The following is a 12,864-nucleotide window of genomic DNA, read 5'->3' on the forward strand; positions in this document are numbered from 1 at the left end:
TGGAACTCGGGTTCAAAGATTGGGAACATCGGTATTCCTTATTTAGCACCCTTACCCTTGGCCTCTGTCTCGCCCAACTCGCGCACGAAGATCTTGACCACTCCTTCTGGAATATCATCCTTGCCATCCTCAAACCCAGGACTCACTGCGATAGCCAAGTATTTGCCACTGCTGTTGAACGCAACAGCAGCAACGCTAGACGGGTACTTCTGATATTGACGAATGCGGCGCTTGGATATACCATCCCACAAAGCGACTACACCATCACCACCTCCCGACGCGAATGAGCCATAAACGGGATGGAAAGCGAGCGCATTAACAGGATACACAACATCTACCCCATCGTCTGAGGTCTGACGATGACACTTGAAGGCGTATTTACGCGCCTGGGACTCGGGTGAAGGATCGAACCACTCAACAGCAACACGACCCTCAATACTGGATGAGGCATACCCAGTGTCTCCAGGCATGCAAGCGACACAGCGTGTCATAAACTTGAGACTGCTCTCGCGACGTTGCCAAGGCTCAATCTCCACTCGGTTACCGTTGGTCGTGGTGCCGTCAGCCTGTGCGGTGAGAAGGGCCAGGGCTTTCAGGTCGTAGATGTGTAGGGCACGCGATGCCATGGCGACAACGAGCTTGGTGGCTGTGAGCGAGATAGAGAAAGGTTTCGAGGGGAGTGGGATCACAGCAGGTAGGGAATCAGCAGTGGTGCCGGTGTCTGTGCGGGATACGTGAAGTGTGGAGTCCCATGAGCCTGAGATGATGATCTTGTGTTCAGGGCTATAGACCACGTTGCGCACACCGGCTTCATGGCTGCTGATAACGGTTTGTTGCGAAGTGTTCAAGTCAATTCTAAAGTATTTAGTAAATAAATTCAAGTTCAGTGGCTCAAAGAAGTTCACATCAAGCTCCATTGAAGGGTTACTCACTTGCGCACATCCCAATCCAATCCCGCGGTATAGATCTCATTCTCATTCTCACCAAAGCAAACGTCCAGTACGGGAGCACGGTGCTCAAACTTCTGTAGTAGTTTCCCCTCTCCAACTGTGCCATTCTCATCTCGCAGATCGTAAAGATAGACATTCTTGTCCCATGATGATACGACGATCCGTGTCGAATTGGGCTCGGGGGAGAACTTCAAGGCGGAAATAGCATCAGTCGGCGGCGAGGCAACTGTAAACTGATCTAAAAAAAGTCAGAAAACCATTGACTGAATTTCTTGGAGCTTTATATCACTCACTGGATGCCATTTTGAGGGGTTGCAAACGATGTTAGCAGAAGCAAGATCGCGGCTTAGCTGCAGCTTTACACCGCAGTTGCTTTTCTGTCACTTCAGACCGCCCACGTCCCCGCGCTTTTTGATAAGAAAAAGATCTCGATCTAGCTACGTCTTGGTCCTGCACAACCTTGATTCTGATTTACTTTTTCAACCTTCAAGATGCCATTCGCCCAGCTGGTCATCGGACCTCCCGGAGCTGGAAAATCCACATATTGCAATGGCATGCACCAGTTCTTAGGCGCCGTCGGCCGGAAATGCTCCATTGTAAACCTCGACCCCGCCAACGACAAGACCTCATACCCGTGCGCGCTGGACGTGCGCGACCTTGTGACTCAGGAAGAGGTCATGGATGAGGATAATTTGGGTCCTAATGGAGCTACTTTATATGCACTCGAGGAACTGGAGGAAAACTACTCTTGGTTAGAGGAAGGACTGAAAGAGCTCGGAGGTTGGTGCCATACGTTATCAAGCATCATGAACCTGATTGACTGATCATTTTCAATACAGAGGATTATGTTCTATTTGACTGCCCTGGACAAGTAGAGCTGTTCACACACCATTCGTCTCTACGAAACATCTTTTACAAGATTCAAAAGCTTGGCTACCGAGTTCGTATCAGTCCGAAAACATATCAAGAGAGTACCTTACTTACCATACATGCGCAACAGTTAATAGTAATTCATCTCGTTGACTCTTACACTCTCACCCTTCCTTCAATGTACATCTCTGCTCTCCTCCTTTCCCTGCGCGCCATGCTCCAACTCGACCTCCCACATCTCAATGTTCTCACCAAAATCGACAACCTCTCCAATTACAACGACCTCCCTTTCAATCTGGACTTCTACACTGAAGTCCAAGACCTCTCATATCTCCTTCCGCACCTAGAGGCTGAAAACTCTCAGCTCACAAACACCAAATTCGGTGCTCTAAACGAAGCCATCATTTCGCTTGTGGAGGAATTTGGACTTGTCAGCTTCGAGACACTGGCTGTCGAGGATAAGAAGAGCATGATGAATCTGCTGCGCGCTATTGATCGTGCGTCAGGGTATGCATTTGGACCTGCGGAGGGTGCAAACGACTCTGTCTGGCAGGTTGCTGTCCGAGAGGGCATGGGTGTTACAGATGTGAGGGATGTGCAAGAGCGATGGCTTGATGCAAAGGACGAATATGACGACATGGAAAGAGAAAATTTGAAGGAGGAAGCGAGAATGCGCGAGGAGGCTCACAAGGCTGTCAATGGGGACCCGGATGAATTGGATGAAGACGAGGAACTGGCAAATTGGAAAGGTCCAATGCCGGATAGCGGGATAAAAGTGCGCCGGAAGGCATGATTTATGACGATATTCATTCTTATAAGCGGCTAAAAGATTCAATGTATAATATCGCATATATGGCTGCATGGTCAATCAGTAGGGGTATCATTTAATCGTACAGACCAAAACAGGTCCAATCAATGGTTGGATATAGGGCCGATGGCAGGTTCTCAGTCCTCATCATCATCCATCTCATCGTCACTCGCATCCACAATATTCTGCATAGTCAGATCCTTCCCCCCGGCACCCGAAATCAAGTCTCCCAACACGCCCTGCTCCTCAATCCCTCTAACGCGAACAATCTCCCTCCTTGCCCGTCGAATAGCCTCCTCCTCGGCCTTCTTCATTGTTCCCGACACCCTCAAGACCCGAAAGACACACCCCCGTTCTTTGCCTCCGTTTGGTCGCTTCTGAGACGGATCACCGCCAGCTGCGGGTACATGCGACATGTATGTAAGAGCGGACCAGACGAGACGGAATGATGCGCGGGGACAGCGGAGGATAGCAGTTGATGTTGCGGGCGAAAGGTATTTGACTGGTAGAGACTTAGTGCATGTTATGCAGTGGGAATCGTCGTTTATGTGGTATATATTTGCCTCTTGCTTCTTCTTTTGCCCATGTAGGCTGAAAGAGAACGAGAGGCAGAGAGGTGAGGAAGATCAAACCTACCATTAATTCCTCCCGCAGAAGCACCACCTAATTTTCCCACACCACAGTCACCATACAGCTCGCTGACTTCCTCACGGATCATCTTTGCAAGGAGGCCCGGTGTCAGCGCGTCGGAGGTGGGTGAGTGAATGGCCAGTTGTGCGGAGGTGGAAGTGTTGGGTTTGGCTTTGGTGGAAGGCCATGTTGCTGGATCCGGGTATAGGATATCGATGAGTAGATAACGGTTTTTGAGACGGACCATTGTGTATATGCTAGTCGGAGAGAAGGTGTGGTGGGATGGATTTGGAGAGGTTGAAATTGAGCGCCAAAAAGTGGTAGTGCGATAAGAGATAAGGATTTTCAGTAGCTACCACTGAGCTTTGTACTCAGCTTTGTACTGTAGAAATAAACTGACTTCATCGAAATTACTTACGAACGAAAGATTACTTTCTATTTCAATATATTTTATCCGTGAAAGTGAGAATTGTATACCTCAATGGCTTGCTTATATTCATCATGCAAGGGCATTCATTAGGTCCCCGGAGGTCTAGTCATCTAAACAAATTAAATCAAGAATCCGTAGTCGGGCATGGGCACCGATTTCCATGGCGTGCCTCTTTTATTTCATGTATGGCATCGCCTGTCAAGCCCGGTTAATGCCCTTAGAAAAGGCTGTGCAGCCAGAAAAACTGCTTCAGACAAAAATAAAACAAATGGATCAACCATCCAAACTCCACCATCCTCCAATCAGAGGATGAACTGTATGCCACTAGCGGACGGCGCTGCAAATCATGAACAAAATCACAGGTTGACCTCAACACGGCCCTCGGCACCACCCTTCTGGAGAGTGGGCAGCAGGTAGGTGATGTCGTCCCAGGGGTGACGGTAGAGACCGGTGCGCAGGCGCTTCTGGTCGAGGTAGTGGGCAATGAGACCGATGCTGCGGCCGAGAACGAACAGACCGTTGAGAACACCCATGCGGATGTAGTCCTCAGCCTCCTCGGGGGTGAAGGCACCGCAGTTGCGGAGCAGGTCAATGAAGCAGACAGCAACACAACCGTCGACGTTCAGGATCAGGTTGTCCTTCTTGGAGGTGGTGACAGTCTCGACGGCAATGGCGTAGTCGAGCAGCTTGGTGCTGGGGAAGTGCTTCTTGGCGAACTCCTTAACAAGCTCAACACGCAGATCGGGGTTGTTGCGGGACTTGACCTTGTGGCCGATACCGGGGATCAGCTTGTTGGCCTTGCGGGAAGAGTCGACAAAGTCACGGGGGCTCAGGCCCTTGTCAAAGGCCTTGGTGAACTCCTCAGCGGCACCGTCCAGGGCACCACCGAAGCGGGAACCAATGGTCAGCAGACCGGAGACCAGGGCACTGATCAGGTCCTTGCCGGCACGGGTTGTGATAATGGTGTTCATGGCACCGGAGACGGCGGGACCGTGGTCAGCAGTGAGCATGAGAACCATCTCCAGGAACTTGCTAGCGTAGGTGGGCAGGCGGCGGCGGAACCACAGCAGAGACATGACACCACCGATACCAATATCCTCACGGAAGACATCGGAGATGGGCATACCGGCGTAGAGCAGCTCCTGGCCACGGTCGTCTGAGATGGTGGAGATGAAGGCAGCGGGCTTACGGACAAGACCGAGCTCCTGGGCCCAGGAGTAGTCAATGGGGATCTTGGGAACAACGGGCTCGGCGGCGGGGACAATGACACCCTTCTTCACCTCAGCGTCGTAAACGGCCTTGAGGGCCGCGGGCAACTCCTCGAAGGTGTCAGGGACGACGATACCGGCCTCACGCATGGCCTTGTTCTTGTGGACAGCAGTCTCGAGCTCGGAGTTGGCGGAAGCACCGGCGTGACCGAACTGAACCTCGGTCTTGAACATGCTGGCGCAAGTACCGATGGCCCAGGCGACGATGGGCTTGGTGATGGTGCCGTTCTTGACAGCCTCGATCACACGGTACTCCTCAACACCACCGACCTCACCCAGCAGGACGAGGATCTTGCACTCAGGCTCAGCCTGGTAGCGGAGCAAGTGGTCAATGAAAGTGGTACCGGGGTAACGGTCACCACCAATGGCGACACCCTCGTAAACACCGTCGGTGTTCTGGGAGATAATGTTGTTCAACTCGTTAGACATACCACCGGACTTGGAGACGTATCCGACGGAACCCTTGCGGTAGAGCTTGGAGGCGACAATGTTGTCCATCATACCACCAGTGTTACCGATCTTGAAAGCACCAGGCTTGATACCACCAACGGTGGCGGGACCGATGATAGTGATACCCTTCTCCTTGGCAGCAACCAGGATCTCACGAGCACGCTGTGAACAAAGTCTTGTCAGATCTTTTACTCCAATTGCAATTGAGCCATGGTCTACTTACACGCTCGGGGACACCCTCAGCAATGATGGCAATGGAACGGATCTGAGGGAACTCCATCAACTCCATGGTGGACTGGTAGACGGAACGGGAAGAGGCGAAGTTGACGACAGTGTCGACATCGGGGTGCTTGGCGAAAGCCTTCGCGGTGTCCTGGTAGACGGGGAGGAGGGTCTCACTGGTACCCCAGTACATCTTGCTGACGAACTGGCCACCGAAGGTGTAGATGATACCGGCAACGGAGGGGGTGGTGCGCTTGCAGATGAAATCAAAGTCGAGCATGCCCTGCACGGCTCGGGGTTGCATACCACTATTGCAAGTCAATTCTCTGGTCCACTTCTTTTGGCCAGGCCCTGGAGACCCCGTGGGAACTTACTATACGAAGCATCGTGTCTTGTTGTGGAAGAGGGCGTGGCTTTGGGGGGAGAGGGCACGGCTGGGAGGGGCGAAGCGAGTAATGTTGTCGTTGGCAGACTGGTTGCCGTTGCCGGCAGCGAGGGTAGTAGAGGGCATGATGAATCTATGGGGTTTGAAGTGTTAGGTCTTGGTTTCGACAATCACAAGAATTGAGGGGCAAGTTGGAATGCCATTTGCCATAGAAAAGTAAAGAGCAGAAGAAAAGTGCCAATGGTGGGAGACCAAAAACATACCTATTTGTGCAAAACACCCGCTATGTTTTTTTTAGAAGGAAAGATTGGGGGGGAAAGAAGGAGATCAAGAGGAAAGGAGGTTGTCAGGATGTGAAGAAAAAAAGCGCGGGGCCGAAGTACTCGCAGATACGGTGTACAGCTCCTCCCAGCGTACGCTAGAGCTCAACATTCCCCAAAGTACCGGGTACCACCGATACCTGTGGGATCCACTTTGAAGATCCATTATGCTAGCTTGTGTATTCAATACAGTGTATTATTATACCATACGCAATGTCTGAATGCGGCCAACAATCTTGTCGTATTTAGGGGTCGTACCTGGTGGTAGTACCTGGATGTAGTATATCGTATGTCGTATACCGTTACTCCTATAGATAGAAATCCGCCCCAGTATTTGCTCATAGTATCTGTCAATCTTTGATATTCAATGATTCATCAACTGATTTATGGTTTCGCCCCAGGGTTAATCTCGAAATAGTGCTGGGGGTTAAATTCTGGGGTTAGCTCAACAGTTTAGAACCAAAAAGAGCGGTGTCGGGGTAAATCTGGTACTGACGAAGTATCAAGTATCTCCTGTAATGTAATCCCAACAGGGCATACCCCCACCTTCCCGTTCTTGGGACATTTTTTTCCACTCAACACAGTGGATCACCCCTCAATTGTACGCTGTAATCTCCAGCACAATCTTTTTTCTTGTTCTACGTTGTTCCCCCTAGCTTTAGGATCTTTCTAAAAGTTATTCCTTCCCTTTTTCTTCATCTCCCTTGATCAATTCCCCCTCCACCATCACACACATACAATCATGTCCGCCAAGTCTATTCTCGAGGCCGATGGTAAGGCCATCCTCAACTACCACCTCACCCGCGCCCCGGTCATCAAGCCTACTCCTCTCCCTGCCTCCTCCACACACAACCCTCCCGCTCGTCTCGCCTCCCTCCACTTCCCCGAAGACAAGAGCGTTAAGGATGTCCTTGACCAGGCTGAGGTCTCCTACCCTTGGTTGTTGACTCCCGGCTCCAAGTTCGTTGCTAAGCCCGACCAATTGATTAAGCGCCGTGGCAAGAGCGGTCTCCTCGCCCTGAACAAGACCTGGGCTGAGGCTCGTGAGTGGATTGAGGCTCGCGCCACCAAGGATGTCGTGGTTGAGACCGTCACCGGTGTCCTGCGTCAGTTCCTCGTTGAGCCTTTCGTTCCCCACCCCCAGGAGACCGAGTACTACATTAACATCAACTCCGTTCGTGAGGTAAGCTTGAATTTGACAATGAGAGAGGAAAATAGAAGAGAGAAGCTAATTCGAACCGCAGGGTGACTGGATCCTCTTCACTCACGAGGGTGGTGTTGACGTTGGTGATGTTGACGCTAAGGCCGAGAAGCTGCTTATTCCCGTCAACCTGAAGAACTTCCCCTCCAACGAGGAGATTGCCGCCACCTTGCTCAGCAAGGTGCCCAAGGGTGTCCACAACGTCCTCGTGGACTTCATCTCCCGCCTGTACGCCGTCTACGTCGACTGCCAGTTCACCTACCTCGAGATCAACCCCCTCGTTGTTATCCCCAACGCCGATGCCACCTCCGCCGATGTTCACTTCCTGGATCTGGCTGCCAAGATTGACCAGACTGCTGAGTTCGAGTGCGGTACCAAGTGGGCCATCGCTCGCAGCCCCGCCGCCCTGGGCATGCCCACTCTTCCCTCCGCCGACGGCAAGGTCAACATCGACGCTGGTCCGCCGATGGAGTTCCCCGCCCCCTTCGGTCGTGAGCTGAGCAAGGAAGAGAAGTTCATTTCCGACATGGATGCCAAGACCGGTGCTTCCCTCAAGTTGACCGTCCTGAACGCCAACGGCCGTGTCTGGACCCTCGTTGCTGGTGGTGGTGCTTCCGTCGTCTACGCCGATGCCATTGCCTCCGCTGGCTTCGTCTCCGAGCTCGCCAACTACGGTGAGTACTCTGGTGCTCCCACCGAGAACCAGACCTTCCAGTACGCTCGCACCGTCCTGGACCTCATGCTCCGTGCTCCCCAGCACCCCGAGGGCAAGGTTCTCTTCATCGGTGGTGGTATTGCCAACTTCACCAACGTTGCCAGCACCTTCAAGGGTGTCATCCGCGCTATCCGCGATGTCGCCCCTGTCCTCGCCGAGCACAAGGTCCAGATCTGGGTCCGCCGTGCTGGTCCCAACTACCAGGAAGGTCTTAAGAACATCAAGGCCGCCGGTATCGAGCTTGGTCTTGACATGCACGTCTTCGGTCCTGAGATGCACGTCAGTGGTATTGTGCCTCTGGCCCTTCTCGGCAAGAAGACCGACGTCAAGGAATTCGGCGTATAAATGTGATTCTTGCTTTTGGAAAAATTTGGTACCTCTTGTTTGTTGTTTCTTGCAGCGTTGCACCTCCCCTCCGTTGCATGGGTTAGTGTGTGTGGAATAATGCATGGCATGATATGAAATATGCGGGATTATGCCGCCCGCGGGCTGGGCTGTGCCATGCAGTTCCCCCGGCGTCTGTTCCTGGTTTGCTGGTCGAGGGTTTGGCGTTTCTCCCTTGCCCGGACGAAAAGACCGCGTGCTTGGTGCCGACGTACATGATTAGATTTCCTTTTATGTTCACCTTTCCCCGGGGGATTTAGATCGTGATATCCCATCGGATAATATATCAGTGATGATACGAGACTTTTGCATATCTGTAATATCTACCTATGAACATGTAAGCATGAAGATTTAATCAGTAGGCTTTTTGTTGCAGAAAAAATCGTGTGTTAAAAAATTGGCAACATTTGGAATATATTACATGTGACCAAAAATACAGATGTACGTAACAAAGTAAGGCGATACGGCTCCACCAGAGCTTCCCCGGATTGACAGGGCCCAAATCGATCCCGTTAATCTAGATCTTCAGGAACGATCTATCAAGTTAAGGTAGGGACCGTGCTGGAGTGGTTCCAGATATCTGGTGGGTTGTGTTGCATGGACCGAGGTGGTGGGCGATGTTCCGCTGCTCCGAGATTAGATCCCGGACGAGCGGGAGGCTGGGGAATGGACTGTGCATTAGTGTATATAGCATGGCTAACCGTTTACGGATAGCTAGGACCTTCATTTAGTACATAAAGTACACAGAGAATCTAATGTTAGGATGATCAATGGATGGTCTTTCGAATTTCAAATTAGGTGGTGATCGCAATGAGTCAATAGTTGTGCTCGCGTATTGTATCGCTGTGGGACTGTTATCCATAGAGTTAGTTCGGATACTGCAAGCAAATGGATAAAATGTCTTTTTACTACCGGTACAAATGATCGAGCAGTTGTACTGGGTTGCCTTTGCAAGCAAAGATGGATCCAGGAAGTTTATAGTCACTGCATGTGTTGATACAATGAGTTAGGTATACAACTCTAGATTTGTCCAATGGAAACTACCGGGAGCGACTCAGGCGAATGATGAAATTGACAATGTATGAATGAAGGATAAATGTGATACGCTAGAGGATGGTGGTGTGTTGTCATCACATATCGGCCTGTTAATATAGTAGAAACCTCATATATGACAAGGGTGGCACATGATGCTAATTCCCAAATCTGGCCATGATAACATCATCAGGTGGGAGTTGAGACAAGGAAGTTGGAGGCCGGCTGATTTGTGGAAGACGGGTTCGGTGCTGCGGATTAGTTGTCCTAGTCTGGGCTGAAGGGTTGGTTAGTTCCCACGTTGTCAATCGGTTCCCCTCAACGACGAGATCAACATACGATTGTGCAAATTCAAAGTAGGGCGACTTGGGGGAGGCATTCCCGCGGGTTTCGAGGCCTTTCTGCCCACTTGTCTGGAACTGCCAGTACCACTGCGTTGATATCGATGAAGTTGTTCAATTCCACTGGGGCTCATGGGTAATGAAGGTGTCTTTGGGGGGCGTGGTGCAAACTGAGTAGATTTTCCAGACGGCCCAGATGGGGCGTGTGATGCAGCTGGACCGATCCTCGAGGCCGTGTTCAGAGTATGAGACACTGTCTCCGAGGCTGCGATCTCCATGCGGGAGCGCATTGCGCGTGCTTTGAGAAGGCTGTAAAGATTCGTCATCTGAGTCAGTTTCGTAGACTTTTCACGGTAAAGGTCGACAAGCTCTTGGTTTTTCTTTTGCAGTTGCTCTTGGGCTCCCTGTAGATCTGGAAATGCAAAGATCAGAGAATTATTTGTAGTTGCGCGGATTCTGCAACAAACCTGCAAGCTTGCTATGGAGGTTCGAGATCTCTGAATTGGCGTTGAGGACAATCCGGTCCATCTGCATGTTGAGGCTTGTATACTTCTCGGTGAGACTCTTGCCCAAAAACTCTTGATAAAATCTGGAGACACCAGTAAGCGACTGGTATCGTCAATGGTATCATGACTGCGGAGACGTGAGAAAGGTATGCTTACATTTCTTGTGTGCTTTGATATGCCCAAAATCCCAACGCACGGCCAGCGCACTCCATGATAGTATTGGGGTCCAACCCACTCAGCACACTCGTCTTGTAGTCCTCTGTCGGGTTTAAGATCGTCGACACAGTATCATCGGGGTTGGAAAGAATCGTTGAACAAGCAGGGCAACGACGGTCATCTGCGGTGGGGTGTGAAAGGCCGAGACCATCTGCACATCCTACACAAAATATGTGCCTGGAGTTGTCAGTCCCAACGATACGGCAACATCAATACCACTTACGAGCAAGTTGTGACCACCGCTCTCTCTTTCAGCTGTGCACGGCATTTGAGGGAATTGCATCGCAGGTAGATATCCATGATGTGGGTGGGATTGGGTTGACAGCGGAGGAAAGGAAATGGGAATGGTGGTCAAGGTGTGAGGGATTCCCTCACTCATTCATTGCATCTTAGTATTTGGTCTACTTTTGAGCCACGCAGCACTTGGATATATGCAAAAAGCAACAAATCAATCCCAAAAACATCCACAGAACACCACGCTAAAAGAAGAATGTATTTCCTTGTGCATCACGCCGCGTTGAGCTCATCTTTTCCTCGAATTCCTTGCCAGGCTCATACTCGTTCCAAAGACTGGCCGGGTAAATGTGCTTGTTCTTTTCATACCAACGGCGGTCTACTACTTTAGTTTCCGCCGAGTCCTTGTCTGCACCCTCCAATGGATGGTCATTTGGGCGGTACAAGGATTCGTCATTTGAGCGCTCCGGAGGAGGTTTATTAGTATAGTCGAAAAGTAATCCTCCTGTCTTGGAGAAGCTTGGAACTCGGTTGGCGATAAAGTGATAGAACTCATAATGCTAGAACCAGTCAGCTTAGATGTTCAGCACCATGTCCAAGAAAAGTACTCACATGAGGAACAATAATATTGCCTTTGACGAGCATCAAGTCATCCACACTGACGCGCGCCCATTCTCGACGGGTATCCTTCCGTGCTTTGGAAGCTCCATTCGCACCACGGACTCCCAACTCTGCACCAACCTTGCGACACCGATCCAAAAATAGCCACACATGATCTCCTTTCTTGACCTTGACTGATCCAGCTGGTATACTTGTGCCATCGAAGAACACAAATGGTATCAAGATTTCCGTGTTCTTGACAGCTTCTTGCATGGCCAAGAATTCCTTGCGAAGTGTATCACGAGCCTGCGCTTGTTCTTCCAGGGCGGCCTTGGTCAGAGCTTTCGGAGGAGGCGGCGCATTAGGATTGGCCTTCATTCGAACAGCTCCAGATGTTGCGCCCTCCTCAATGGGTGTTTTCGAGCCAGACCGGGATATACTCGAGTCGCGCGGAGTAGCCGCAGAATCCTCGCCCGTTTCATTCTCATCGTCGCCAAAAGAGAGCTTACTCTTTGAAAGAGGCTTCTTCTTCTTTTTTTTAGGAGGAGCGTCGCTTCGATTTGTTGACGATCTATTCAGTAGGCTGGATTAGCGCAAGTTCCCGTGGAGGCGGTCGTGGGGAAATAGAGCCCTTGGAGCTTACCCGTCAGTCACATCGCCTGCAGATGGAGTTGCGCTTCTTGAATTACCAGATGCTAGTCGCCCAAGGGACTTATCATGCGCTTCGCGCTCTTTCTGCTCAAGGACCTCGGCGCGACGTTTGCGAAAGTCAGACAGATGCACAAGACCGACGGTTTGCGACTTGAGCATATCCTCCGCGGAAGCAGTCTGGCCCGTGAAGGACCGCGGAGTGGAAGTACCGCTTTCTTGATCCGCCATTCTGTAAAATACCTTGAATTAAACAGCCGAAAATGAGTTGTTGGAAATAGTTGACTCGAATGAAAATGTTGGATATCCGAGTCACTGACGTCTGTATGGTACACGTGACCAAATTCAATACTTTGGATGCCCTATGTCAACAGGTGAATTGAGCAAAAGGTATTGGAGGTAGAGACGGAACCCTCAGATTTCGATTGTAGGAGTTCTCTTTCTTGGTTCTTGAATGAACACAATAGTGAGCTTAGAAAAGTCCGCGACTACAGCTCTCAGGTACATCGTTGCCTTAGTAATCAGGTTTCAGGACAGTCAGGTTAACTTAGGATGAACATGTACGTCTCCAATAACACAACTTCGTTTGGCAGTGTTCGAAATATACTTCTATCGCGAGGAATCATAATTTGTTTACTGAACTCTTGGCCCAAG

The 12,864-nt window shown here is 50.7% G+C and overlaps 7 protein-coding genes across 7 annotated transcripts; 2 read left to right on the top strand and 5 right to left on the bottom strand.

Moving 5' to 3' along the window:
- Positions 1–38: 38 nt before the first annotated feature.
- On the bottom strand, positions 39–1,253 carry N7520_007504 (WD40 repeat domain-containing protein; the record flags this gene model as incomplete). The annotated part of the gene is made up of 3 exons (XM_057141438.1): positions 39–855; positions 933–1,188; positions 1,244–1,253. 3 exons carry the CDS (start codon positions 1,251–1,253, stop codon positions 39–41), a joined length of 1,083 nt encoding a protein of 360 aa, XP_056995444.1.
- Positions 1,254–1,441: 188 nt separating this feature from the next.
- On the top strand, positions 1,442–2,613 carry N7520_007505 (GTPase GPN2; the record flags this gene model as incomplete). The annotated part of the gene is made up of 2 exons (XM_057141439.1): positions 1,442–1,730; positions 1,790–2,613. 2 exons carry the CDS (start codon positions 1,442–1,444, stop codon positions 2,611–2,613), a joined length of 1,113 nt encoding a protein of 370 aa, XP_056995445.1.
- A 152-nt stretch (positions 2,614–2,765) lies between these two features.
- N7520_007506 (Rpp14/Pop5 family protein) lies at positions 2,766–3,505 on the bottom strand (the record flags this gene model as incomplete). The annotated part of the gene is made up of 2 exons (XM_057141440.1): positions 2,766–3,130; positions 3,265–3,505. 2 exons carry the CDS (start codon positions 3,503–3,505, stop codon positions 2,766–2,768), a joined length of 606 nt encoding a protein of 201 aa, XP_056995446.1.
- A 539-nt stretch (positions 3,506–4,044) lies between these two features.
- Positions 4,045–6,139, bottom strand: N7520_007507 (uncharacterized protein; the record flags this gene model as incomplete). The annotated part of the gene is made up of 3 exons (XM_057141441.1): positions 4,045–5,568; positions 5,630–5,936; positions 6,003–6,139. 3 exons carry the CDS (start codon positions 6,137–6,139, stop codon positions 4,045–4,047), a joined length of 1,968 nt encoding a protein of 655 aa, XP_056995447.1.
- Positions 6,140–7,075: 936 nt separating this feature from the next.
- On the top strand, positions 7,076–8,594 carry aclA (putative ATP citrate lyase subunit (Acl); the record flags this gene model as incomplete). Its single annotated transcript, XM_057141442.1, has 2 exons — positions 7,076–7,516; positions 7,578–8,594. 2 exons carry the CDS (start codon positions 7,076–7,078, stop codon positions 8,592–8,594), a joined length of 1,458 nt encoding a protein of 485 aa, XP_056995448.1.
- A 1,229-nt stretch (positions 8,595–9,823) lies between these two features.
- N7520_007509 (uncharacterized protein) lies at positions 9,824–11,028 on the bottom strand (the record flags this gene model as incomplete). The annotated part of the gene is made up of 5 exons (XM_057141443.1): positions 9,824–9,942; positions 10,005–10,418; positions 10,474–10,595; positions 10,669–10,905; positions 10,952–11,028. 5 exons carry the CDS (start codon positions 11,026–11,028, stop codon positions 9,824–9,826), a joined length of 969 nt encoding a protein of 322 aa, XP_056995449.1.
- A 179-nt stretch (positions 11,029–11,207) lies between these two features.
- N7520_007510 (FAM50/XAP5 family protein) lies at positions 11,208–12,441 on the bottom strand (the record flags this gene model as incomplete). The annotated part of the gene is made up of 3 exons (XM_057141444.1): positions 11,208–11,522; positions 11,575–12,133; positions 12,206–12,441. The coding sequence occupies 3 exons, from the start codon at positions 12,439–12,441 to the stop codon at positions 11,208–11,210; spliced, it is 1,110 nt and encodes a 369-aa protein (XP_056995450.1).
- Between the last annotated feature and the right edge of the window lie 423 nt (positions 12,442–12,864).

Source organism: Penicillium odoratum, assembly GCF_028828045.1.
Source record: "Penicillium odoratum strain IBT 22623 chromosome Unknown utg000005l_segment0_segment0, whole genome shotgun sequence".
NCBI lineage: Eukaryota > Fungi > Ascomycota > Eurotiomycetes > Eurotiales > Aspergillaceae > Penicillium > Penicillium odoratum.